The sequence below is a fragment of the Rhododendron vialii genome, chromosome 8a (genome assembly GCF_030253575.1).
Source record: "Rhododendron vialii isolate Sample 1 chromosome 8a, ASM3025357v1".
NCBI classification, from domain to species: domain Eukaryota; kingdom Viridiplantae; phylum Streptophyta; class Magnoliopsida; order Ericales; family Ericaceae; genus Rhododendron; species Rhododendron vialii.
The window spans coordinates 32770399-32795498 of NC_080564.1; the positions used below are offsets into that span (position 1 = coordinate 32770399).

A 25100-nucleotide genomic window follows, 5' to 3' on the forward strand; every position below is an offset into this window, starting at 1 on the left:
TTCATTCTGCGTTCTGTTTTGCTGCAGAAAATAGAACACAGTGGTTCTCGGTTCTTGTATTCGTTCAAGCAGATATTCTGTCCGTTTCGTTAGTGCAAACGAAAACGGAAAGAACTTCAAGTTCGGGCTTCGATTTATCTTGAAGGCAGGTTTGTTGTAACCCTTTGCATACCGGTATTGGTGGGGGCAAATACTGTCTTTAGGAAAGCGACATAGTCGTGATTCGAAGCGTATTTCAGATTCGGTGGAGATTTCGCCAACAGTACAGAATTGCAGCGGCCAATTTTTCCAACATGATATACTATATAAACGTACAGAGAATTGGTCAAGCTTTCATTCTGGATCCTCCATTAAGCCAAAAACATTTTTTGTGAGAACAAATTGCCCTTATCTCGATCTCCCACAGCAATGCTTGTCTTTCCTTCATATAACCATCCCCCATCCCTCCTCGTTCCATTGGACAGAGAAGCTGTGCTCCTTATGTATCTCCTCTACTGGCATTTAACCTTGGCTTGCATGTATCAAGCTTCAAAGTCTCTTGTGTTCACCAAGGTAAAGAGACTTTGGCATCTCTTTTTGAACTTAAAGTGGATGAGGAAACAAATGGGAAGGACCATCGGTTTAAGACTCAAACCATATGCTGAATTGCCAAGATAGGCTTCACATGCGAGGATTTGCTTTGTGCGCAAATGTGGTACCCTTGAAATTTGAATCTCTTAAAGGAACTTCATCTATTGAGGCTGAAGATCATCAAGAGATGATTGATATGGCATTGCACAAGTACTTTGAGAAGGATAGATATCTTGCCAGAGGTGAGGTTTTCTGTCTCCAATTGGAGTTTGCAAGTCTGTATTTCTTGCAGCCGAAAGATGCAAATAGGCAGTGATGACATAATCTACTTCAAGATGAATTACCGCAATTTCCCTGCTCGTTGTGTAGCATGCTCACAAGAATATCTCAGACAACAGATTCTTATCAAGTAGTAATTCATTTCCTCAGGTCATGGCTATGGAGCCATCTGACGAACCCATTCTTACAGTCAATCGGACCAAAAAGCACTCATTCTTGGAGGGAGTGTTCCTTCTGCTGTTCCTCCGGATCTGTTAATTTCTAGATCAAAAGGTTTTGTGCTTTACAGGGGGATACCGTTGAGAATTTGGCCTCCATCCTCGCGTACGCCACCTCTATGTCCATCCGCTCTCTCATCAAAATTCAGAGTTTCTGTCCTGTTGCATGGTTTGCCTAGTGTGTTTTCTTTGTGGTCTGTGATTGCAATAAAGCGTCTAGAATTTACTCCTTCAAGAGCTTACCAAAAATTTTCATTGGCCGGGATTCGACGTCACTTTATGTCAATCACAAGGCAGTGTGATATGGTTTTGTAAAAGCCAATTAGTGGCCTGTAGTAGGACTGTCTTTTTTCCCAACATCTTATTTTATTGGTTGTATACTTTGTTGTAATTGTAGATTTATATGACTTGTAGTACTGCCGATTCAAGATGGACAGAAAGATTAACAACAGAGCCATTACATCACCTACTTACAAACACACCTTCAATTTATAATTCAAAAAGAACCGCTATTAAACCAAAAGCTTGCGCAAGAAGGGGAAAAAAAAAAAAAAGTTGCATAAAAAAAATATCAAACACAACTCTTTTCCAAGTTCATGTATTCATGAATATGTGTTACCCATGTTTACATGAATCCGTATCTGCATCATAGTATTAGTATCCATGGTTCATAGGCATTAGACACTTAGAATGTGGTCATGCATCTGGATATACCACCTGCTAATTTCTTAAGCATGTGCCGTTTCAGGTACATCTTCTCTACCTTTTCTCTTCCCCTCCCCCCCATCTCCTCCCGCGCTATAGGGTTTTCAAGCAAAAATTGAAGATTCTGAGCAAAAACTTGATTGCCCTTGCGCCCTAGGGGATGTAGGAGACCCGTTTTATTATGGTTAACAATATCTTTTGTGCCCCAGCATCTGTTCCTAAGATTTGCAGCACATGCGCTCACGAAGAATTTCAACGACAAAAAAAGTACGACTTTTGTTTTTCAGTATCGTGATTTATTATATAAACACGAGGATGAGAAACAACGGTGTAACTGAGTAGGGTTGAAATTGTACCGGTAAACTAAGGCCCCGTTCCGGAACCCCTCTTATTTTATAAGTACTTATTTTGACATTTCTTTTTCAAAAATAAGAACATTTGTTCCAAAAATCCCAAATAATAAGCCCTTTTCTTATTAGGTGACTTGTGTAATGCCCAAAATGCCCCTACATGGATGGGGAAAGAGTGAAGAGGCCATTTGGAGGAATGAAAACAGCCAGCCAGCCAAAATGCCCCTACATGGTCTTACTTTTAAAAAAAATAAGAAGACAGACTTTCTGGAACAGGGTTCTTTTTGGACAAAAAATAAGAAATTATGGGCGTTGTGGAACCCAGCCTAAATGCCATTGCTTCAATCGTCACTCTACCAAATGTTTCCCCAACGTTCTCCTGTTCAGTCCACTATTAGTTAACAGAGACGGCTTTGTTCGGTTACCATTTTTGTTTTGTTTTTTAATTATTATCATTTTTTCTCCAATCATTATCATATTTCTCTAATTATTACTTTATCATCTCTCTCTAATCATTACTCATTTCTTCAATCATTACATTATTTCTCTCTCTACCCACTATCTAAATTAAACTAAACTAAACTAAACTAAAATATCAACCAAACAAAACGAGGATAAAGTTCATTTTGTTTACTTGTCCAAAGATAAAAGCGAAGACATAAAAAGTTCGGCCCTATATCTAATTGGTTTAGGGGCTTTTTACGGGCCGGTCCATATTTTGGACACAATCCTTGTGCAAGTCCAGGTCACTTCTAAAAATGCACGCACCCCAAAAAAGCCCTTCTCTCCTGCTCCAGTTGCAACTCTTTCTATCTCGCTTCTCGCCTTGCGGATCTAGCGGACTCCACACAGTGGTATCTCCGACGATCGGATGCAGTCTCTACCTCCACCCCTCCACGACACCACGCGCTTCCTGTCCAGCCCCGGCCGCCACCCCGTCGCCGGCACCTCCGGAACAGAGAAGCGAGGGAATTGACCATGGCGGCCTCATGATGGGGAGTTTGGAGGCTAAAGGAAATCAGGCGTTCGTGACCGTCGATTCGAGAGATTTGTTGGCTCAGATCTTTCTGGAGCCGACGTACTTTCCGAGCTTGGATGCCGCGAAGACGTTCCTGGGACATGAATGGAGTCACGAGCACAGTCGGTACAGTCCGGAGAGACGAACCACGGCGCAGGAATGAGGTAAGAGTCGGAGAGTCCACTCAGTCGGACTGGGTCTTGACACGGTTGGGGAATACTCCATTTGGTACTGAAAATTTATTTACTAAATTTTGTATACGTATACTTGTATATATTAGATTTCCCTTCTTTTCATGTTGTGAGATTTTTAGTCGCCGGAAAAAATGAAAATCACAAATTCGCAGTCTGAAAAGCACAGCGATTTTTTTCAGACTACGAATTTGTGAAAGTTGCCAGAAAAAGCACTGCGAATTTGTGAAAGTCGCTGGAAAAACACTGCAAATTTGTGAAAGTCACCTTAAACACGCTGAATTTGTGAAAGTCGCTGGAAGAACACAGTGAATTTGTTGAAGTCGCCAGAAAAAACATTGCAAATTTGTGGTCGCCGGCCGGAAGAAAAAACATTGCAAATTTGTGGTCGTCGGTCGAAAGTGGTTGTGGGGTGGAGGTGGGAGATGATGGTTGTATTTAGTAAAGAGTAAAAGGGTAATCTTCATCCTGAGGTTGTACTTGGAGGTAAATAACTTGGAGGTAAATAAAAATTGAGGTAATTTTCTGTTGGTTTAGCTTATAGATTCATTTGGATGCTCCAATAGAAATGAGCTAGACCTGTCAATGGACCAATGGACCAGATTTGATCCGAATCCGACAAAACTCGGATCCGATAGAAGTAATCCGAATCCGAAAAAATCGGATCTGATCCGAAAATCCAAATCCGATCCGATTTGAATTTTTTTTTGTAAAATTTCTGAATTTTTAAAAAAATAAAATAATACAGGTCTCGAACTAGGGACCTGAAGAGCAAACCCCAAGCCTTAACCGCCTTAACCAACTGAGACAGGTGGGTGTCTCAATTACCCAATAATTTGAGGCACTGCCTCATACCATACCCGACCAACCTTGTTTTTGAACTAGTTCTTCCGTGGGAAGGGATGGTGTTGGTGCTTCTTCCGCGGCCGAGATCAATTAGATGTCGGGGGACGAGTGGGACTAGTACAGGGATAATTTTGCGAGGCCATACGGGGAGGGGTCGAGCAGTGGTGCGGATGCAACGACGTTTAGGGTTTACTGCATGGGTTTGGTGAGCGAGGAGATGGTGGATTTGGTTGGAATTGGTGTGGCGATATGCGATGAGAGAGATGACTTGGTTTTTGAGCTGAGGAAGCCGGTGGCTGGGAGCAGGAGGGCGTCGATTGAAAGGTTGAAGCGTTGATATTGTTCTGCCTTTATCTCTTTCTTTCTTTCCTTTTTTTTTTTCTTCGTAAAAATAGGTGGGACATACCTCACTTAGGCGAGCGGTGGGTGGAGGGGTGGAACTTAGCGGTGGAGTAGCATTTCTGCTCTTGAAAAGATCAAAAAGAAAACTAAAATTGACTAATGACCATGTAAATAAGCATTCTTCACAATATACTTTTATACGTTTTCTAAAGTATAGTAGGTTTTTTTAAATAAAAAATGTCCAATGACCCTTTTTTTTTTTTTTATCGGCAGTCCAATGACCCTTTATAGAGTGGTCTTACGTACTTCTAGGCTCCTACAAATTAACCATATTAACCTCTGTATTATGAAGATACATAATACATGTACGCCGGATATACATCAAACACACTTGGCCTCTTTCTATGTACCTAACACGTGAATTTGTGTTACCCATGTACTTAACATAATCACTTATTCTAAATTCCATTCCAACAATTTCTCGCATAGTCGTATCGGCATTGTAGATGTGTATCGATATCCATGGTTCATTGGCATTAGATACTTAGGGGCTATTTGGTTGAAAAATTAAGCCAGCTTTCCTGCCAAATTAGGGCTAAATTAGGCTAAAAAAGCCACATTGCTTCGGCTAAATAAACTAGCCTAAAAAAGCCACACTGAAAACGGAACAGAGCATCCTACGTAGGCCCCCTGCAGAAGGGAAAATTACCAAAATACCTTGACAAAAGTTCTTATTTGGAAACATTCCATTGTATTGCAATTATTGTGTAAGGGCATTATTGTAATTTTGTTGGTATGAGAAGAGATCAAAACTATCAAAAAGCCTGTCAACATCATTTCCCACCCTGGGTGCCGACCTTGGCTTTTTCTAGGTTAAGCCAATAAGCCGGGCTTAATTTTTTGTCTGAACAACCCCTTAAATTGTGGTCATGCATCTGGATATAGCACCTGCTAATTTCTCGAGCATGTGCTGCTTTAGGTACATCTTCTCTACCTTTTCTCTTCCCCTTGCCCCCATCTCCTTCCGCGCTAAAGGGTTTTCAAGCAAAAATTGAAGATTCTGAGCAAGAACTTGATTGCCCGGGCGCTGCAGGGGATGGAGGAGACCTGTTTTGTTATGGTCAACAATATCTGCAGTGCCCCCCGCATTTGTTCCTAAGACCTGCACAACATGCTCAAAAAATTAAAAAAATAAAATAAAGAAAGCTACGACTTTCGTCTTTCAATATGGTGATTTATATTATATAAACATGAGGACAAGATAAAACGGTGAGACTGAGTGGAGTTGGAATTGTACCGGTAAACCAAATGCCATTGCTTCAATAGTCACTCTCCCAAATGTTTCCCCAAACTTCGTCTGTTCAGTCCATGTACTATTAGTAAACAGAGACAATACAATATAGAGATTTGTATGGAAATTGGGATTCTTTGAGCCAATAAATAGCCATATATGAAAATGGGGAAGAGAGATGTGAGAGAAAAAATAGAGACGTAATAGGTGAGGAAAAAAATAATAATGGTGAGCATCAGGATGAAAAACGGCTCAACTATCTATCTTTGAGCGAGATTCGGGTAGATGTATATAGAAGTGTATAAAAGTATGTGAAAGGCTGGGGTCTATTCTACTACTGATGCGTCAAGGACAATTTACTTGAGACCAACACAAGCTAAAAAATGATCATCCAATATCATCACTATTGTGTAAATGTTAAAACTAGGAAGAACCCCATTACCTGGGAATTGGCCACATAAACATCTGCAGCAGAGTAAAGTGCGGCAACGCGCGTAGTTGTCGGAGTCCACAACACCGACTTGGATAGGTTTGGATGCTGATATATGATTCTGAGCATTGCTTCGACATATTCCTGCTTGTTGCTCTTAGACCAAAGCGAACCGAAAAGGATTTTGAGCGTCCGTTCCTGCAGTACTCGTTCACCCTCGGATACCACTTCTCTTATGTTGGCTTCGCTGTCAAAGATCACAGCATCAGGGGTCATCAACACATGTGGGGATTAACGCATTGACTTCTAAGTTGTGATTGCAGGAAGCGCGTGCTGTTATTCTAGCTAGAAAAGAAGCAGGCAAACAGTGAGCCAGAATCATACCTAGGAAGTTCTTTGTCAACCACCATTTGAGCAGCAGATTCAAGAAACAAAAGCTGGCCTTTTCCAGGATTAATGCTCCCCAAACACATCACAACCACATCACTGTCTTTCAATCCCATCTCTTCCCTAGCCGCCTTTCTCAACTCCTTTCTCTTGTGAAGCATGACTTCAGGGCCAGAAGAAGAGGAAGTGTCTGATGAGGAAGAAATCCCTGCCACGGAAGCCAGTTCGTCATTTACGGAGAGGGGAGCCACCGAAATCTCTTGAGAATCGAGGTTGATGTTGTCTTCTGCGCACCAAGCTAGCCACTGTTTCGATTGTGGTTCAATCAGAAATATCAGCATTTTCACTCTGTTTAGAACATGTTTCGACATTTTGTAGTACTCCCTTCGGTTCTCCATTATCCACCACGCAATATTTTCGCTTTGGCTTCCCGGGAAATAGGCCCTGTATTGCTCTGAAACCATGACAATGCTCAATCAAGTATGGTGTAATTACAGTTATAACGACAGGACACCACTTTATAAGGTTTTCATTTACACATCAATCCGGGAAGTAAAGATACTACGGGAAAGAAATAATCTCGTATAGAGAAGGATTAAATATCAATTTTTTTAATAAAAGAGGATGGAGGAAAGGCGAGTGCAAGTTACAACCTTTCCTTAGGCGTGAGCATAGGGACTCTCGACTTGTAATGAAGCCCGAAAAGAACAAAGGAGCCATAACAACTATCGGGCCTTGTTTTTAAATAAAAAAAAAAAACTATCGGGCCCAGAAAAAAGCAAGTGACCAGTAGACAAGAACTGGAGGACAAGATCTAAAGGAATTGTTAACACGACTCGAGATTATGATCTCTTCGGGCCCAAATTCTGTAGGACTGTAGGAGTAACCCACAGATGACCAAGCTAGGTTCGACCCTTTGTGACCTTGAAATAATATATTTTCTAACTCGGAAAAATTCGACCCCGACAAATTTTCATTAGAGAGCGCTCATGGCCAACAAGAGTTGAATCCAAGACCTCACCCAAGAGGCGGCTACACAACCAAGCTTACACACTAGCTAGCGGACCTTGACAATCTTGACGAGGTAAAAAAAAAAAGAACGAAAATGGAAAAATGTTCTCACCGATCCAAGAAGCACAGACAGCTGATCCAGGAATGACAAGATCAGCCTCCACGGCAGTTTTGAAGCTGACAATCTTTTTATCTTTGACCACGGTGATCTTTCTCCTCACAAGCTCCGCCATCAAGCCGCCCTTCTTGTTAAGAATAACTACAGAAACCGTGGCCTCACAGCTCAAGAGCTCCGTCGCCAACTCCATCATTGATATCGGAGCTCCAGTCATCGTGAGCTCGTGCAACACCACTACAAACTTCCTCCCCCGAACTACCCTCGCGAACTCCCCATTCTTGTCGCAGCCTCCCGTCGGTCTCTTCTCCAGAATCGTGTCCTCTGTCGAATCAAATGGACCCATTACCAATCCATAACTAGTACTGTTTCTTCTCAATCCATCAATTAAACCTTTTCCACTCAAGACAACCGAAGGATTCTCGTTAGGAATTACGCACTGTCTATGATGGTTCTGTTCGGATACAGCTTTGTTTACACGATCATCTTGCTTGCGCATTCTTTCACGGCCAAGGAAAGCTTCGTTGTCACCCTTGCGAGACGTCGACGGAGAGTAGTACTGGACATAGAATGCAGCATAAGTCCAGAAAGTGATTAACAAAAACAGAAGGATGAGTCGGTTGCTCCGAAACAACTGTTTAGCATTGCTGCCAATGCAAATTTTTCCCTCCATTCCTTTGGAATTAATGCCTCTGATCAAAGACACAATCCTCATTCCTCCAAGGGTGAAATATGGTTGCCTATATGCTTGAAGGGGAGGCTCAAGTTGGTTAGTGATACGTAGGACGGATCGAGTTTGGATTAAGTTTAACTAAAGAACGGCAAAAATATGCATTTGTTTAGCTAGTAAGATATAGAGTCCTTGTTCTCTCTCTAGTTTTTTTATTTTTATTGGCAAAGTCCATTTTGACCCCCGGTGGTTATCGCTATGTGCGGAAACCCCCTCATGGTTCAAAACTGACCACATAACCTATCTATGATTTTGAAAATATGCGGATAGATCCCCTGCCATCATATTTTTCATCTATATTAATGGAGGTGTATCTCACACGTCTTTAAAATGTAATCTGAGTCGTTCATAATATATTAAATGAAGAATAGAGTATCTCTTTTAAAAATCATCTCGATCAGGCATCAATAACCCAGTGATTTAATTTTTAGAAAATCCAAATTTGAAATTTTAATTTCATAATAAAATCGATTCGATCATGAGCTTTTCATTTTTTGATTGACTTGAATTTTGGCATAGATGTAGTAATCGTCAAAATTTATAATATCAACAGTTTGAATTTAATTTTTTGTATAGGAGATGATGTGGTTAAATTTAAAAAAGAAGAAGAATTAAGGGACAAGATGAGGGTAAATCGGTCTTTTAATGTTGTGTCCGTTAATATGGATAAAAAACATGACAGCATGGGGTATATCCGCACATTTTCAAAACCACAGGTAGGTTATGTGGTCAGTTTTGAACCATGAGGTGGGTATCCGCACATGACAATAACCACATAGGATCAAAGTGGACTTTGCCCTTTTTATTTTTATGGTATTAGAGCGGGGCGCATTCAGCCTCACATTTTAAAATTTTACAATCCATGTACGCTGCACAACTGTAGACAGAATAAAAAAGGCTCCTCGATAATTGACCCCAAAAGAGCCTACACCTCGAATGATCTGTATTATTTCAAGAAGATAGTTAAATGCAGTTATCAAAGACAAATCGGGAACTTCTGCTTATCCCTGGAATTTTTTTTTATCTTCTAGACATGCATCACAAATAATTGATTATTCGAAATTGTTTCTATTTAAAAACTAGGCATGAAGTGGATAGAAATCTAATGTTTAGCAATAAGAGCAATGGAGAATACCATGGTCAATATAGAGAGCAAGTCCTATAATGGACAGACCTCACATTTCTCAGAATTGAAATGGGTGATCACTTAGTATAATATTGAGATCTCTCCACCTAATAGCTTCAACATTGTCATTGTAATTTGACCTCTTATTCGAGTCCAAAATGGTACGGCGTATGAAATTTAGTTTCCGAGACTAATAGCAATGTCAACTCTTCAAATTGTTTTTCTTCTAAAAAAAAGGCTCCGTGATAACTGAACCCAAAAGAGTCAACATTTTTCTTTTTTTAAAAAAAAAAGTTAACTCTTCAAATTGTTTTAGTCGATGATCTTTTTGCAACTAATGTTGTAGGAAGGAAGTCCTACAATTTAGTTTTCTAGTAATCAAAAACTTAGAGGCGACGAATGGATAAAGTTCGACAGTAAAAAAAAAAAATAAAAATTGCTAGTCCAATAAATAAGCTTTTAAAACCGTTCGGGTGACGGCCACCGTTACTTAATTATTCATGCTTCCATACTTTGTGAGACGACAGTGTCATACTCTTTTAACGGAGTAAACTATGAATAGAATAGTGTAATATGAACTATTCATTTTGTTTAAAATAAAATAAAAAAAACGATAAAATTTCCCCGTATTAACTGATTTGTTTTTTTGAGTACCATACTTTCAGGGTCAGCAAATTAAAACAACTCAAAAAATTATAATCTCATAAATTACTTTTACAGATCTCCAATTCTTTTTATATTTTTATTTATGTTGGGCTGCCAAAAAATTTAATGTTAATGGTATCTTAAGGATGATTTGGGCCCAATGATTATTCTGAAACTCACGATTACGCTACATGGATCATCTCCAATTGGAGAATCGTGTTCGACTTCGATAATTTAATTACATTTTTTTTCAATTTAATTACGTATAATTTAATTAATCACCTCGGGTATGTCAGTTCTATAACAGTAATTAAGTCTATTGTTACAGTATATTGGTACAGATTTTGTGCACAGATTTTCTGTGGGATCCACTACGGGTTCCACACAAATGATCCGAACCGTTTACTAAATGTAAAACATTTTTTCAAGGGCTCTCGCAAAAATTCAGCTCAATCCGATACTTATAAATATTCGATCCAATCATCTAACTTTCTCATATCCTAAAATCTAAATGAAAAATTAGATGATTGGATTGAACACCTATAAGTATCGAATTGAGCTGAATTTTTGCGAGAGCCCTTGAAAAAATGTTTTACATTTAATGATTGACTTGAATCATTTATGTGGAACCCGGAGTGGGTCTCACAGAAAATATGTGCACAAAATCTGTACCAATCTGCTGTACCCATAGACTTACTGGTTCTAAAATATACAGTACTGTCACCAAGAATAAATAAAACATATTTAAATCCATTTACTTAAATTTACAACTGTTGAAACTTGCATACTTATTAATCACGTCAGGTATTTTTAACACATTTAAAAAAATGTGGTACTTTCACCAAGAACAAATCAAACATACTATCTAAATCTTTGGCTGACGTTACAAAATACTCTTCCCTCCTAGTTTGTTTGTTCAATTTTGACATACGTATCTTTTAAAAAATTGTCTATATCTCACATTCTATAATGTTTTAGATAATTTCGAAAATATCACATTTTAAATCTAATTGAGATCCATCAAACAAGATTCATATTGCATATAAAAAATATTATAAATTGAAACATATAGACAATTTTGTAAGAGGTCCCAAATAGGAAAAATGGACAAACAAATCGGGACGGAAAGAGTATTTTCTAGTCAATAACCACAGGTGATAATTCCTTACTTTAACTGTTTAACATGACATGACAGTTGAAAGGGGAATTTATACCTTTCTTAATTCACCATCCAAATCATTGCTTCTTTTTTTCTTTTTCCCTTTTGGGTAAGTGTCCAATTGATTCCTTCTTTTTTCTTTTTCCACATTCCCTCTGTTTTTTTTTTTTTTTTTGAAAATAAAATTGGATGCAACAATACAATGATTATTTTTTTCTAACTGTTATATTACGCTGATTTCATTTTTGTACCTTATGGATGAATGAAATTACTTAATTTCGTTTCTCAAAAAAAAATAAAAATAAAAATACAATGATTTACGGAAATCTGTTGTAATTTTGAATTAATGTCACATGGATGTTTTTCTATAATCACTTTTTCCATATTTGAACCCCTAATATAAGTGTCTTTTCTATTACATGTAAACTTGGATTAATTCCTACCTATTAATTCTTTCACTACTTTTGGTTTCAATTTCAATACGTGATAACCGATAACTTAACCATTACAAAAGTTTAAGTGAAATTTTGCCTTTTCTCTCTTTGTCGATCAAGCTTTCTTAAAACTTATATGCAACGCATCTTATCTTATACAATTTAATAACCACAGGTGACAAAACTTCCTAGTTGACCTGAATCAGTTAATCTGATTGTCAACATCCCAAACTTTTTTACGGAGGCTCCATAAACTAAGTTTTACGGCGCTCAATCTCGCGCGTACAAAAGTGTTTTGGACGGTCCGGATTAAAAACAAACTATTACTGGTCGGAGATATTTATTACTGGTTTATATTAAAGTTTAAAAACATATCTCAACCATTGATTGCCGAGACGGACGGGTGAAATTGTGCACTGCCCGTAAATAACTTATTCACGGAGGAGCCGTGAATAAGTTATTCTGATCCCCTCTGATACTGTGTTAATTTCCAAGTGCTTCTCAATTCCACAAGAAATAATGTTAGGGACACAACACTCCACCCCAATTAAGCAGCGGACCACAACATTTGCCCCGTTCCACTAGCACTTTTTTTTTTTTACTTTTAAAAAAAGTGCATGTTTTGCCCTTATTCAATTTTTTTTTTCGAATTTGTTAATTTTGCACCAAATTTTTGTGAATTATTCAATGATCGTACATGTATCGATCTCATCTCTTCTCACACCTAGTCCTTTCTAGTGGTCCAGGTGGGTGTGGTGAGGACTAACCCACCAAACTAAAGGAAAAATGTGTACAACAATTCTACTAATTAAGAAGAATATAACGGTTTCTTATCTTTCCTGTACTTTTGCATGTGTATTGCTGTGTGAAAAAATTATAAAAATACTTGTTTGTCTAATGTTTTCTAAACGAATTTGCAGAACTTTTAGATTTTATCGTATCGCTGTATCTCTGTTGTGTATCGTATCTTCTATGGTATCCATTCTTCAGAGGAGTTAATAACTAGTACTTAGATTCTGTCCATGCATCTGGATAGAACCCTTGCGAATTCCTTGTACATATGCCGTTTTACGTATATATTCTTTACCTTTTAACTTCTCCTCATCCCCATCTTCTGCCGCACTAAAGGGTTTTCAAACAAAAATTGAAGATTCGCAGAAAGAACTTGAGCTCCGGGGCACCCTAAATGGTGGAGTAGACCCGTTTTGTTGTGTTCAACAATATCTTTTGTGCCCCCAACAATCATTCCAAATACCTACACCACAAATTTGACAAGAAAAAAAGCTCTGACTTCCAACATTATGATACCGGCAAATTATCCTTGTCCGACGACATTTACCCAATAATTTGCTGCACAACTTAGGCATTGCCACATAGTGACCATACATGATCAACCCTGTTAGATTTCTTGCAGGGTTTCAACTTTGAAACCAATTGGCAATAGGTGGAGTACTAACCTTAAGATTCTAGAATATAATCAAGTTTGGGTGGCTTAGATGAGCAAAATGGAATAAAGTCTTATCATTCTCCCTCACGTGGAGCTACGAATTAAGGAGGACCTAGCTTTAATATCATGTTAGATTTCTTGGAAGGCTTCAACCTAAACTCAATAAGCAATATGTGGAGTAGTTTCTAAAATATATTAATCAATAAGTGCGTAAGTACCCCCAACTTAGGCTCGTTACGTCCTTTTAGCGTGTTAAAGCCCCGTTCCACTTTTGCTCCTTAAAAAATAAGCACTTATTTGCAATTTTAAAGCTTAAAAATAGTAGGTTTATTGAAATAAAAAATATACAGTATGGATCTTATTTGATAGATATCAGCGAAATCTATCAAACCCTGCAAAAAAAAAAATTTATTTTTGTAAGTTCATTATTTTAATAAGTCATTATTTTTTAAGTACTTATTTGAGAAAGCCGAACATGGCTCGTTTTAGGGCCTACAGAGCAATTAAATGGTACATGGAGCTAAATTGAGAATTATTTCATGTGATGGCTCACCTAGAAATCAAATTCAATTTTCTTTTCAAAAAAAAAAAAAAATTTCAATTCGATCGAAATGTAATATGGGCTGGTGATTCAAATGTTGGAGAATCGAAGCTCGGCTTTTGGGCCCAAGTAAGAAAGTTAAATGTGGAGGCCCAGGGTAATTCACGAGGTTAGAATTGTTAAGGCCCAAGGAAATAATTAGTGTTAAAAGGGGAATTGTGATTAATGGGTTTGGGAAATTCATTATTATTTCTTTACTTCACAGATACAGATATTACACGGCTGAGCATGAAGGGTTCTGGGGAGGAGGCCGACACAGACGCACAATCTCGGAGTATGAGCGGCTAAACAGCTCCGGTTAGGGTAACGAGGATATCTCTACGAGTAATGTGATTGTTTAGATTTCTAGGATTTTTATTCAACTATTAATTTTTTTGACTTTGGATGATTGATAGTATTTATGAAAGTTTAACACTTTTTCCGATTTATTTTTTGTGTTTATATTCATAATATCAAGCACCGTCTTACAATCGTCTTCATTGTTTCGGGATAGGCTTTGAGATAGACTATATGACGTTTGACGGGTCGTGCCATTGGTTAAATCCAGTGATCCAGTGAGACGATCCGTGCCGTGTTGAGATAGCCTGTACAGAGTACAAGTCTTGAGAGCATATTTTTGGAGATTATCGATAGAAATTGCTACTCTAACGGTGGTGTGGTTATATGTTGAAAATGAACCCTATGTCTCATAACAATTATGTTACAAAGGGAGGTTGAATCGAAATACTAGTCCCTTCTCTCTCTTGGTTTCTAACCCTTTAACTCAAATCAAAATTCAACTTCTATTTGCTTTTCGAATCAAATTAGAAATTGATTTGGAAGTAACTTAATTTTTTACTCCTGTGAGCAATCTCGGTCTTAATCAATATTTTAGGGAGTAGTAGTTAACTCCTAGTTTTATAAATTATAATTTTGGTACAGAAACAAAAAAACCATTAACCAAGTCCTAGATGAGTGAGATGAGCGATGTGGGATAAAGTGTACCAAACCCAATCAGGCTACTTTAAGAGGTCTCAAGTGCAACTAACACAACACAAGAAAAAAGAATGTGAATAATTGACCAACCGCCTTTATAAACATCCCAATTAAAATATAATGTCTCTATTCTTTGAGTATGATGCATGTCTATTGATGCAAAAAATTGAACATCATGGCTGCTGAAAAGAGAGAGTTTTCTACTTTCTTCGTTCTATAGAGATGAGGGAACACTCTATTCTCTCCTTCGTGCGTTTGTAAGATTGTTACTGTAATTATTAACCAACAAAGACACTGAAAGTTTGGTATTTTCCGGTTGTTGATGATTTATTCAGTTAACCATCCACAGGAAAATTCTGAGAACAAATTGCCCTTATCCCGATCTCCACAGCAATGCTTGTCTTTCCTTCGTATAACCATCTGCCATCCCACCTTGTTCCTTTGGACAGAGAAGCTGCGAGCCTATGTATCTGCTCTACTGGCATTTAACCTTGGCTTGCATGTATCATGCTTCAAGTCTCTCGTTCACCAAGGTAAAGAGACTTTGGCATCACTTTTTGAACTTAAAGTGGATGAGGGTACAAATGGGAAGGGAAGTGAGACGTCTGCCATTGGTTTAAAGACTCAAACCTTATATGCTGAATTGCCAAGATAGGCTTAACATGTGAGGATTTCCTTTGTGAAGATACCCATGCGAATGTGGTTACCCTTGAATCTCTTGAAGGAACTTCATCTATTGAGGCTGAGGATCGTCAAGAGATGATTGATATCGCATTGCACAAGTACTTTGAAAATGATAGATATCTTACCAGAGGTGATGTTTTCTGTCTCCACATCAATTGGAGTTGCAAGTCTGTATTTCTTGCAGCCGAAAGATGCAAATAGGCAGTGATGGCACAATCTACTTCAAGGTGAATACCGCAATTTCCCTGCTCATTGTGTAGCATGCTCACTAGATTCTTATGAAGTAGTGGTTCATTTCCTCAGGTCATGGCTATGGAGCCATCTGACAAACCCATTCTTAGAGTCAATCGGACCAAAACAGCACTCGTTCTTGGAGGGAGTGTTCCTTCTGCTGTTCCTCCGGATCTGTTAATTTCTAGATCAAAAGGTTGCTAGCAGATTGGGCCTTTATGTAGAGGAATATAGTTGCCATACTCTAATGGCATCCTCTGAAAGAAAGAAATCTACCGCTTTAGCAGAATTAAGCTTTCAGAACAACTCGCAGCCACAGTTAGTTTGCCAAAATAAGCTGTTGAGTGTGATCTATATATGCAAGTTTGCCTCTTTAAAAGAAGTGATTGTGGATTCTTTCTAGTAAATAATTTGAATGGCATCCCTCCTTCCCCTTTCTTCACATCCCAAAAGTAGGTGATGCAGAAGACCTAGGTGCTTGAACCTTTAACGTTGTGTAATTTTCCAAAACAATTGATGGTCAAGAATAACAAAAAAAGAAAAGACGCTAGTATTAGACATCCGTGCCGTGTTGAGATAGCCTATACGAAGTACGAGCCTTGAGCATATTTTTGGGAATTATCAATCAAACCCTTTAATCACTTTAGAGTTAAGTTTTAGTTTACTCAAATCATAACCCAACTTCTATTTACTTTTCGAATTAAATTAGAAATTGATTTGAAGTACCGTAACTTAGCTTTTTACTTCCCATGAATGATCTCGGTCTTAATCAATATTCTACGAAGTAGTAGTTAACTCCTAGCTTTATAAACTATAATTTTTTGTGTAGAAACGATTAACCAAGTTTGGGTGACTTAGATGAGCAATGTGTGATCGGTCAAGCTTTCGTTCTAGATCCTCCAGTAAGCCAAGAATATTTTTTTGAGAATAAATTGCCCTTAACCTGATCTCCACAGCAATGCTTGTCTTTCCTTCGTATAACCATCCCCCATCCCACCTTTTTCCATTGGACAGAGAAGCTGCGCGCCTATTTATCTCCTCTATTGGCATTTTTTACCTTGGCGTGCATGTGTCATGCTTCAAAGTCTCTCGTTCATCAGTTTAAGACACAAACCTTATGCTGAATTGCCAAGATAGGCTTCACATGTGAGGATTTCCTTTGTGAAGATACCCGCGTGAATGTGGTACCCTTGAATCTCTTGAAGGAACTTCATCTATTGAGGCTGAAGATCGTCAAGAGATCGATGATTGATATGGCATTGCACAAGTACTTTGAAAAGGATCGATATCTTACCAGAGGTGATGTTTTCTGTCTCCACGACATCAATTGGAGTTGCAAGTCTTTGTTTCTTGCAGCCGAAAGATGCAAATAGGCAGTGATGACATAATCTACTTCAAGGTGAATACCACAATTTCCCTGCTCATTGTGTAGCATGCTCACAAGAATATCTCAGACGACAGATTCTTATGAAGTAGTGGTTCATTTCCTCAGGTCATGGCTATGGAGCCATCTGATGAACCCATTCTTAGAGTCAATCGGACCAAAACAGCACTTGTTCTTGGAGGGAGTGTTCCTTCTGCTGTTCCTCCGGATCTGTTAATATCTAGATCAAAAGGTTCTGTGCCTTTACAGGGGGATACCGTTGAGAATTTGGCCTCCATTCTCACGTACGCCACCTCTATGTCTATCCTCACTCTCATCAAAAGTTCAGAGTTTCTGTCCTGTTGCATGCATGGTTTGCCTGGTGTGTTTTCTTTGTGGTCTGTGATCGCATTCATTGTTTAGAATTTAGTCCTTCAAGAGCTTACCAAACATCTTCATTGGTCGGGATTCAACGTCACTTTATGTCAATCACAAGGCAGTGTGATATGGTTTTGTAAAAGCCAATTAGTGGCCTGTAGGAGTACTGTCTTTTTTCCCAATATCATTCATAGTTAAACATATTTATATCTGTTGTTGAATTTTTGAATTGAGTTTTTGCTAAAATGGTTTGAACGGTTTTAGCAGATTGGGCCTTCATGTAATGGAATGTAGTTGCCATACTCTGATGGCATATCCTCCGAAAGAAAGAAATCTACCGCATTAGCAGAAAGAAGCTTTCAGAACAGCTCGCAAGTATTTTGCCAAAATAAGCTGTTGAGTGTGATTGATCTATATATGCAAGTTTGCCTCTTTAAAAGAAGTGATTGTGGATTCTTTCTAATAATTTGAATGGCATCACTCCTTCCTCTTTCAGATGTAGGAGATGCAGAAGACTTAGGTGCTTGAACCTTTAACGTTCTGTAATTTTCCAAAACAATAACAATAGTAACACAAATGATGGTCTAGATCAATAACAATAACACAAAAGACCCTAGCATTAGAAGAGTAATCAAATAAACTAGATTTTAGCAAACAAGATGAACGAAGCTTGAAGCGCAGCTAAAACGCTCACCACACAAAGAAATGAGATGAGAGAAAGAACAGAAGATTTATATGAAGTGTACTGCCTATTCAAGATGGACAGAAAGATTAACAACAAAGCCATTACATCACCTACTTAACACGCCTTCAATTTAATTCAAAAAGAACCACTATTAAACCAAAACCTTCCGCACGAAAAAAAAGTTGCATAAAAAAAGTTCAAACATATTAAATGAATCTGTGTTACCCATGTATACATGAATCCGTATCCGTATCGTAGATGTGTATCAGTAGCCATGGTTCATAGGCATTAGACACTTAGATTGTGGTCATGCATCTGGATATACCATCTGCTAATTTCTCAAGCATGTGCCGTTTCAAGTACATCTTCTCTACCTTTTCTCTTCCCCTCGCCCCCATCTCCTGCCGCGCTATAGGGTTTTCCAGCAAAAATTGAAGATTCTGAGCAAGAAATTGATTGCCCTCGTGCCCCAGGGGATGTAGGAGACCCGTTTTGTTATGGTCAACAATTTCTTTTGTGCCCCCAGCATCTGTTCCTAAGACCTGTAGCACATGCGTTCATGAAGAATTATAACAAAAAAAAGGTACGAATTTCGTATTTCAATATCGCGATTTATTATATAAACACGAGGATGTGATACAATGGTGTAACTGAGTAGGGTTGGAATTGTACCGGTAAACCAAATGCCATTGCTTCAATCGTCACTCTACCAAATGTTTCCCCAAACTTTGTCTGTTCAGTCAACGTACTATTAGTAAATAGAGACAATAAAATTCATTTTATCTACTTGTCCAAAGATAAAATCGAAGACAGAAAAAGCTCAGTCCTATATTAGAAATTGGTTTAGCTTATGGATTCATTTGGATGCTCCAGTAGAAATGAGCTATCTATTGTGCTCTGATGTGTGTGCATAGTTTAATAACGGTAAGGAAATTGGGATTCTTTGGACCTATAAATAGCCATATGTGACCGGTGAAAATGGGGGAGAGAGATGTGAGAGAAAAAATAGAGATGTTATAGGTGAGAAAGAAATAATAATGGTGAGCATAGGTGAGAAAAAAATAATAATGGTGATCATCAGGGTGAAAGACGACTCAACTATCCTTGAGCGAGACTCGGGTAGATGTGCATAAATGTGTATAAAAGTAGTATAATCTACTGATGCATTAAGGACAATTTACTTGAGACCAACGAAAGTTACAAAATGATCATCAAATATCATCACCATTATGTAAATGTTAAAACTAGGAAGAACCCCATTACCTGGGAATTGGTTACATAAACATCTGCGGCACAGTAAAGTGCAACAACTCGGGTAGTTGTCGGAGTCCACAACACCGACTTGGATAGGTTTGGATGCTGATATATAATTCTGAGCATTGCTTCGAGATAACTCCAAGCAGTGCTCCTAGACCAAAGTGAACCGATAAGAATTTTGAGTGTCTGTTCCTGCAGTACTCGTTCACTGTCAGATACCACTTCTGTTATGTTGGCTTCGCTGTCAAAGATCACAACATCAGGGTCATCAAAACATGTTGCGATTGATTTATGTTGCATGAACTCGGAAACGAGTGTCAAAAGTTGTCAAGCGTCTAACATGGTATTATTACTTTTTTTTAATCCCAAGGAGCAATTTGATTTATTTATATATTCTCAAGGAGCAACATGGTATTATTTTTAACGTTTAGAAAAGGCCATGTATCTAACATGGTATTTTATACATTTAGAAAAGTAAAAGAGGTCTGTTAGGCTATTTTAGCTAGCGGAAGAATGTTAGGCTATTTTAGCTAGATGAAGAATCATTTTGCAGCTCCAACAAGTTAGGTGTTGCGTGTCTAACATAGTATTTTGTAAAGGGAAATGATTTTGCTACTCCCTTTTTTGTTAACGCCACTCCCCTGCAAGTGTACTCCTCTGCAAGTGTATTTTCAATACAGTTGCAGGGAAGTGGTGTAAACAAAAAAATGAGTGGCAAAATTAGTAGCCTTTATAAATTTAGAAAAGCCAATTTGAGCAACTCCAACAAGCTGGTAAAAGAGGCATGTTAGGCTATTTTAGCTAACTGAAGAATTGTTTGGTGTCTCCAATAGAATAGCTAATTGGCTAGGCATTTCGCTAATTGGAAGATCTGAAGTATCTTTTAGATATATAGAGAAAAAGGGATGGTGTGAGAATCTAATCGAACTTTTTAAGAAAAAATGAATTAAAAATTGCTCCCCTTCAAAATTTATGTTTCTCGCAGTGGACGAACTATATAGGACAGAGAGAGTAACACATTGACTTCTAAGTTGTCGTTGTGGGGAGTGCGCGTTGTTATTCTAGAAAAGAAGTATGCAAACAGTGGGCCAGAATCATACCTAGAAAGTTCTTTTTCAACCATGATTTGAGCAGCAGATTCAAGAAACAAAAGCTGGCCTTTTACAGTATTAATGCTCCCCAAACACATCACAACCACATCACTGTCTTTCAATCCCATCTCTTCCCTAACTGCCTTTCTCAACTTCGTTCTCTTGTCGAGCATAACTTCAGGGCCAGAAGAAGATGAAGTGTCTGATGAAGAAGAAATCCCTGCTACGGAAGCCAGTTCATCAATTACGCCAATAGGAGCCACCAAAATCTCTGGAGAATCGAGTTTGATGTTGTCTTCTTTGCACCAAGCTAGCCACTCTTTGGATTGTGGTTCAATCAGAAATATCAGCACTTTCACTCTGTTTAGAACATGTCTCGATATTTCGTAGTAGTGCCTTAGGTTCTCCAGTATCCACCACGCAATATTTTCGCTTTGGCTTCCCGGGAAATAAGCCCTGTATTGCTCTGAAACAATGACAATGCTCAATCAAGTGTGGGGTAATTTTTTTGGGCACCAGAGAATTACATTTGAAGAGTTATAACGACAGGACACCACTTTACAAGGTTTTCAACTACACATCAATCCGGGAAGTAATGCTATATGGGAAAGAAATAAATTTTTATGGAAGAGGATTAATTATCAATTTTTTAGTGGCTGCGTTTTTTTTAACTCACAAGTCTGGAAATAAATTTTATATGGACCGATGTTGAAAAAATTCAAATAAGACAACACTTAAGACAAATAAGACAACTGTTTGATACTTTTTTCGTCTTTAGTAAATTTTGTTTTGCTTTCAATCATAATTCTCCTCTCATCGAGATAGATGATTAATCCAAAAATATCACGAGAATCTAATAAAAATTAAAAAAAAGACGAACAAACACACAAAACGAAAAAGAAAATGAAGTTAAAAAGAATGCACCCTAAAAGAGGATGCATGGAGGAAGGGTGAGCGCAATTTACAACCTTCCCTTAGGCGTGAGCATAGGGACTTCAGATTTGTAATGAGGTCCGAAAAGAACAAAGAGTCATAACAATTACCGGTCCTAGCAAAGGCAAGTGACCAGTAGATGAGAAGTACTAGAGAACAAGATCTAGAGGCATCGTTGACACCACTCCAAATTTTAACCTCTATGGGGCCCAAATCCTGTGGGAGTAGGCCTGTCAATGGACCGGATCCGGATCCGATAACGTCAATATGATAATCCGAATCCGGTAATTCAATACGGATCCGGATCGGATAGGATTAAATCCGTTATCAATCCGAATTCGAACTTTATTTTTTAAATTTTTTTTAAAAAATAGTAAAAAAAATTTTTGAAAAAAAAAATGTTTAAGAAGTTGTATTTTTATTTTTTTTTAAATTTTTTTTCTGAAAATATTTTTTTTGAAAAAAAAATTGTATTTTTTTGAAAAATATATTATTAGTTTTTGCTAAAATTTTTGAAGTAAAAAAAGTTTCCGGATCGGATTCGGATTTTCGGATTCGGATCCGGATTACTACTATCGAATTTGAGTCTTATCGGATCCGGATCGAATTAGGTCTTATCGGATCCGGATCCGAACCGAATCTGTCGGATCCGGATCGGATCAGGACCGAATCTGTCGGATCCGGATCGGATCCGGCCCATTGACAAGCCTATGTGGGAGTAACCCACCAACGACGAAGCTAGGTTCGATCCTTTATGACCTTGAAGTAATAATAAATTCTTAACTTCGGAAACATTCAACCCTTCAAATTTTCATTAAAAAGTGCACAAGGCCAACAAGAGTGGAATCCAAGACCTCACCCAAAAGGCTGCTACGCGACCAGGCTTACAGACTAGCGGACCATAACTAACAAATGTCTCAATTTTAGTTATGGTTGATAACATCGACGAGATTAAAAAAAAAAAAGGAATACGGAAAAATATTCTTACTGATCCAAGAAGCACAGACGGCTGATCCAGGAATGACAACATCAGCCTCCACAGCAGTTTTGAAGCTGACAATCCCGTTACCTTCGACAACTTTGATCTTTCTCCTCTCGAGCTCCACCATCAAGCCGCCCTTTTTTTTAAGAACAACCACAGAAACCGTGGCCTTACAGCTCAAGAGCTCCGTCGCCAACTCCATCATCGTAATCGGAGATCCTGTCATCGTGAGCTCGTGCATTACCACTACAAACTTCCTCCCCCGAACCACCCTCGCAAACTCCCCATTCTCGTCGCAGCCGCCCGTCGATCTGTTCTCCAGAATCCTGTCTTCTGTCGAATCGAATGGACCAACTATCGATCCAGCAGCAGTACTATTTCTTCTCAATTCACCAATTAAATCCTTCGGAATTACGGGCTTTTCCTCTTCGGATACAGCTTTGTTTACACGATCATCTTCTTTTTTTTGATCGGCGTTTACACAATCATCATCTTGTTTGCGCATTCGGTCACGGCCAAGGAAAGCTTCGTTGACACCCTTGAGAGAAGACCACCGAGAGTAGTACCGGACAGAGAATGGAGCACAAGCCCAGAAAGTGATTAACAAAAACGGAAGGATGAATCGGTAACTCCAAAACAACTGTTTAGCATAGCTCCCACTGCAAATTCTTCCCTCCATTCCTTGAGACATATTTGATCAAACACACAATCCTCAATGGGTCAGAATAGGTTCCCTGTATATATGTATGGAGGGGAGGCTTAAGTTGGTTGGTTTGGTGATACCTATGACGGATCGAGTTTGGATTAATTTTTGGAGAGCAAATCAATTACAGTGCGTCACGTCATCATGTTTTATTAATTGGAACCACTATTTTGACGACGTGGGGTAATGTAATTGATTTGGAGAAAATAAATATTTACACCGCAGGTGTATATAATTTAATCTCTAATTGATTTAACTTCGGAATGACAAAACTATGCATTTGTTTAGCCGGTAAGATCTAGATTTCTTGTTCTCTCTTTTTTTTTTTTTTTTATATGGTATCACGGGAGCATTCAGGCCCACATTTTTAAAAGGAAAAAAAGCCAAAATGCCCTCCAAACTTTACACACAATTTTTATTAGGCTCCCAAATTTTCAAAAACAATCATTTTTACTCCCAAAGCTATCTTTTGTTATTCAAATGGACCTTTTCTGTCCAATTCCGTTAAATTGATAATGGAATTGGTAACATGGTTTGTTTTTTGGTTAAATCTTCTCTCTCTCTCTCTCTCTCTCTCTCTCTCTCTCTCTCTCACACACACACACACACACACACACATCCAAATTCAAAGGTATTCGGATCTTTCTTCGTTAGAGCACGATGCAGTTAGACAACATTTTTAAGACTGGGCTTCATTTTATCTTGGAAACGGTTTCATTGTAACTCGGTGCACACCAAATTCTCTCAAATTGGTGGGGGGCGAATATTGTCTTAAAGACAACGACATTGTAATGCGACTTGATAACGAAATGCTTACAATATAGGACACACACACACATATATATAGAGGGGCCAGTTCTACCCACACAAGTTTTAACACAGATTTTAACTCAGGGTCTCAACCATTCATTTCAATGGCTGGGATTAACATACACTATCTCCTCTCTCTACATCTTCTCACCTAATCCCTCCTCTCTTTCCCCAACACGCCCCACCTTTCTCAGACCAACTGCAACGCACTCCTCCATCTCCTGCACCTCTATCTCCCGCGACCCCATAACCAGCACGACAAAATTTGGATTGATTTAGTCAGTGTGGAACCTATTAATCATCACTAAGAGCATCTCCAGCCTTCAACCATATTTTTCCTCAAATTTGAGTCAAACTTTGGGTAAAAACCTATTTGGGTAGACATATATCCAACCATCAAACTCAAATTTTAAACATCTCCCTCTTTCTCTCTTTCTCTAACTAGCCATTGGAGAAATGGGTCAAGGCAAAAGTTGTCTCAGATTTGGGCAAAAAAATGGGTAAAACCCAAAATGGGGAAGGGTTTGGGTCAAAGATTGAATAGAGATTTTTGTGGTTTTTGCCCCATTTTTAAATTTGAGTCTTAAAATGGGTCAAGGCTGGAGATGCTCTAACAGCCACGGCAAAAGTTAAAAAAAAAAAAAAAACCAAAATAAATATTGGTTTTGTTTCTGTTTTCTGGGTTTTTATTTCTGAAAATTAGTCGGAAGATTTCGAACTACATCAAATCTACTGGCTTCCCCGATTGCTGCTGATGGTGGAGCTTCTTTTCCCTTTTTTTCGTTTTGTTTCTTTGGAAGGGAGAGAGAGAGAGAGAGACGGCCGGAGTTGGGTGTGATAAAGGTGGGGCTTGTGGTGGGAAAAGAGAGAATGAAGGATTAGGTGAGGAGATGGAAAGGGAGGAGGGAGTGTATTTTAATCTCAGCCATTGAAATGAATGGTTGAAATCTATGTTAAAACTTAGAACTAGCCCCATATATATATATATATATATATATATATATATATATAATGAGGACCTTATATGCGGACCTCCCATTTCTTGCCTTTTCCGATCAGATTTCGATGATCCGAGCCGCTCAATGTGTTCAGAACGTGATTTTAAGGGTACCC

General features: G+C 38.4%; 2 protein-coding genes and 1 long non-coding RNA gene across 9 annotated transcripts in view; 1 reads left to right on the forward strand and 2 right to left on the reverse strand.

Annotated features, from left to right (window-relative positions):
- Positions 1-5300: 5300 nt before the first annotated feature.
- On the reverse strand, positions 5301-8588 carry LOC131335478 (uncharacterized). Its single transcript, XM_058370851.1, has 5 exons — positions 7751-8588; positions 6625-7081; positions 6253-6487; positions 5817-5876; positions 5301-5681 (listed from the first exon to the last, which is right to left on the reverse strand). Exons 1-5 carry the CDS (start codon positions 8466-8468, stop codon positions 5436-5438), a joined length of 1716 nt encoding a protein of 571 aa, XP_058226834.1. The 5' UTR covers positions 8469-8588; the 3' UTR covers positions 5301-5435.
- A 4234-nt stretch (positions 8589-12822) lies between these two features.
- LOC131335481 (uncharacterized) lies at positions 12823-23396 on the reverse strand. 2 transcript variants are annotated; one of them, XM_058370854.1, is made up of 5 exons: positions 22481-23396; positions 20569-21025; positions 19475-19709; positions 18884-18943; positions 12823-13102 (listed from the first exon to the last, which is right to left on the reverse strand). In XM_058370854.1, the coding sequence occupies exons 1-5, from the start codon at positions 23163-23165 to the stop codon at positions 12938-12940; spliced, it is 1602 nt and encodes a 533-aa protein (XP_058226837.1). In that variant the 5' UTR covers positions 23166-23396; the 3' UTR covers positions 12823-12937. The 2 variants fall into 2 exon arrangements, with proteins under 2 accessions (XP_058226837.1, XP_058226836.1); XM_058370853.1 differs by lacking the exon at positions 12823-13102 and adding an exon at positions 18257-18753 and having other exon boundaries at positions 22481-23388.
- LOC131335484 (uncharacterized) overlaps positions 16116-25100 on the forward strand; it is a 35412-nt gene continuing 26427 nt past the window's right edge. Inside the window, exons 1-4 of one of the 6 annotated variants that reach the window (XR_009202529.1) lie at positions 16116-17184; positions 17278-17530; positions 17791-17901; positions 20730-20884. This is a non-coding gene — a long non-coding RNA (uncharacterized LOC131335484). Of the gene's footprint in view, positions 17185-17277; positions 17531-17790; positions 17902-20729; positions 20885-25100 lie in introns of those variants that run through there. The other 5 variants (XR_009202527.1, XR_009202531.1, XR_009202530.1 and 2 more) reach the window with 5 other exon arrangements.

Excerpts from the sequence above, each read along its gene's own strand:
- LOC131335478 (XM_058370851.1), bottom strand. The coding sequence starts at position 8,468 with ATGAGGATTGTGTCTTTGATCAGAGGCATTAATTCCAAAGGAATGGAG. Across the intron at positions 7,082-7,750 it reads TGTCTGTGCTTCTTGGATCG|AGCAATACAGGGCCTATTTC; the intron begins GTGAGAACATTT and ends TCATGGTTTCAG. Across the intron at positions 6,488-6,624 it reads GTTGACAAAGAACTTCCTAG|CGAAGCCAACATAAGAGAAG; the intron begins GTATGATTCTGG and ends GATCTTTGACAG.
- LOC131335481 (XM_058370853.1), bottom strand. The coding sequence starts at position 23,165 with ATGTCTCAAGGAATGGAGGGAAGAATTTGCAGTGGGAGCTATGCTAAA. Across the intron at positions 19,710-20,568 it reads GTTGAAAAAGAACTTTCTAG|CGAAGCCAACATAACAGAAG; the intron begins GTATGATTCTGG and ends GATCTTTGACAG. Across the intron at positions 18,944-19,474 it reads TTTATGTAACCAATTCCCAG|ACAAAGTTTGGGGAAACATT; the intron begins GTAATGGGGTTC and ends TTGACTGAACAG.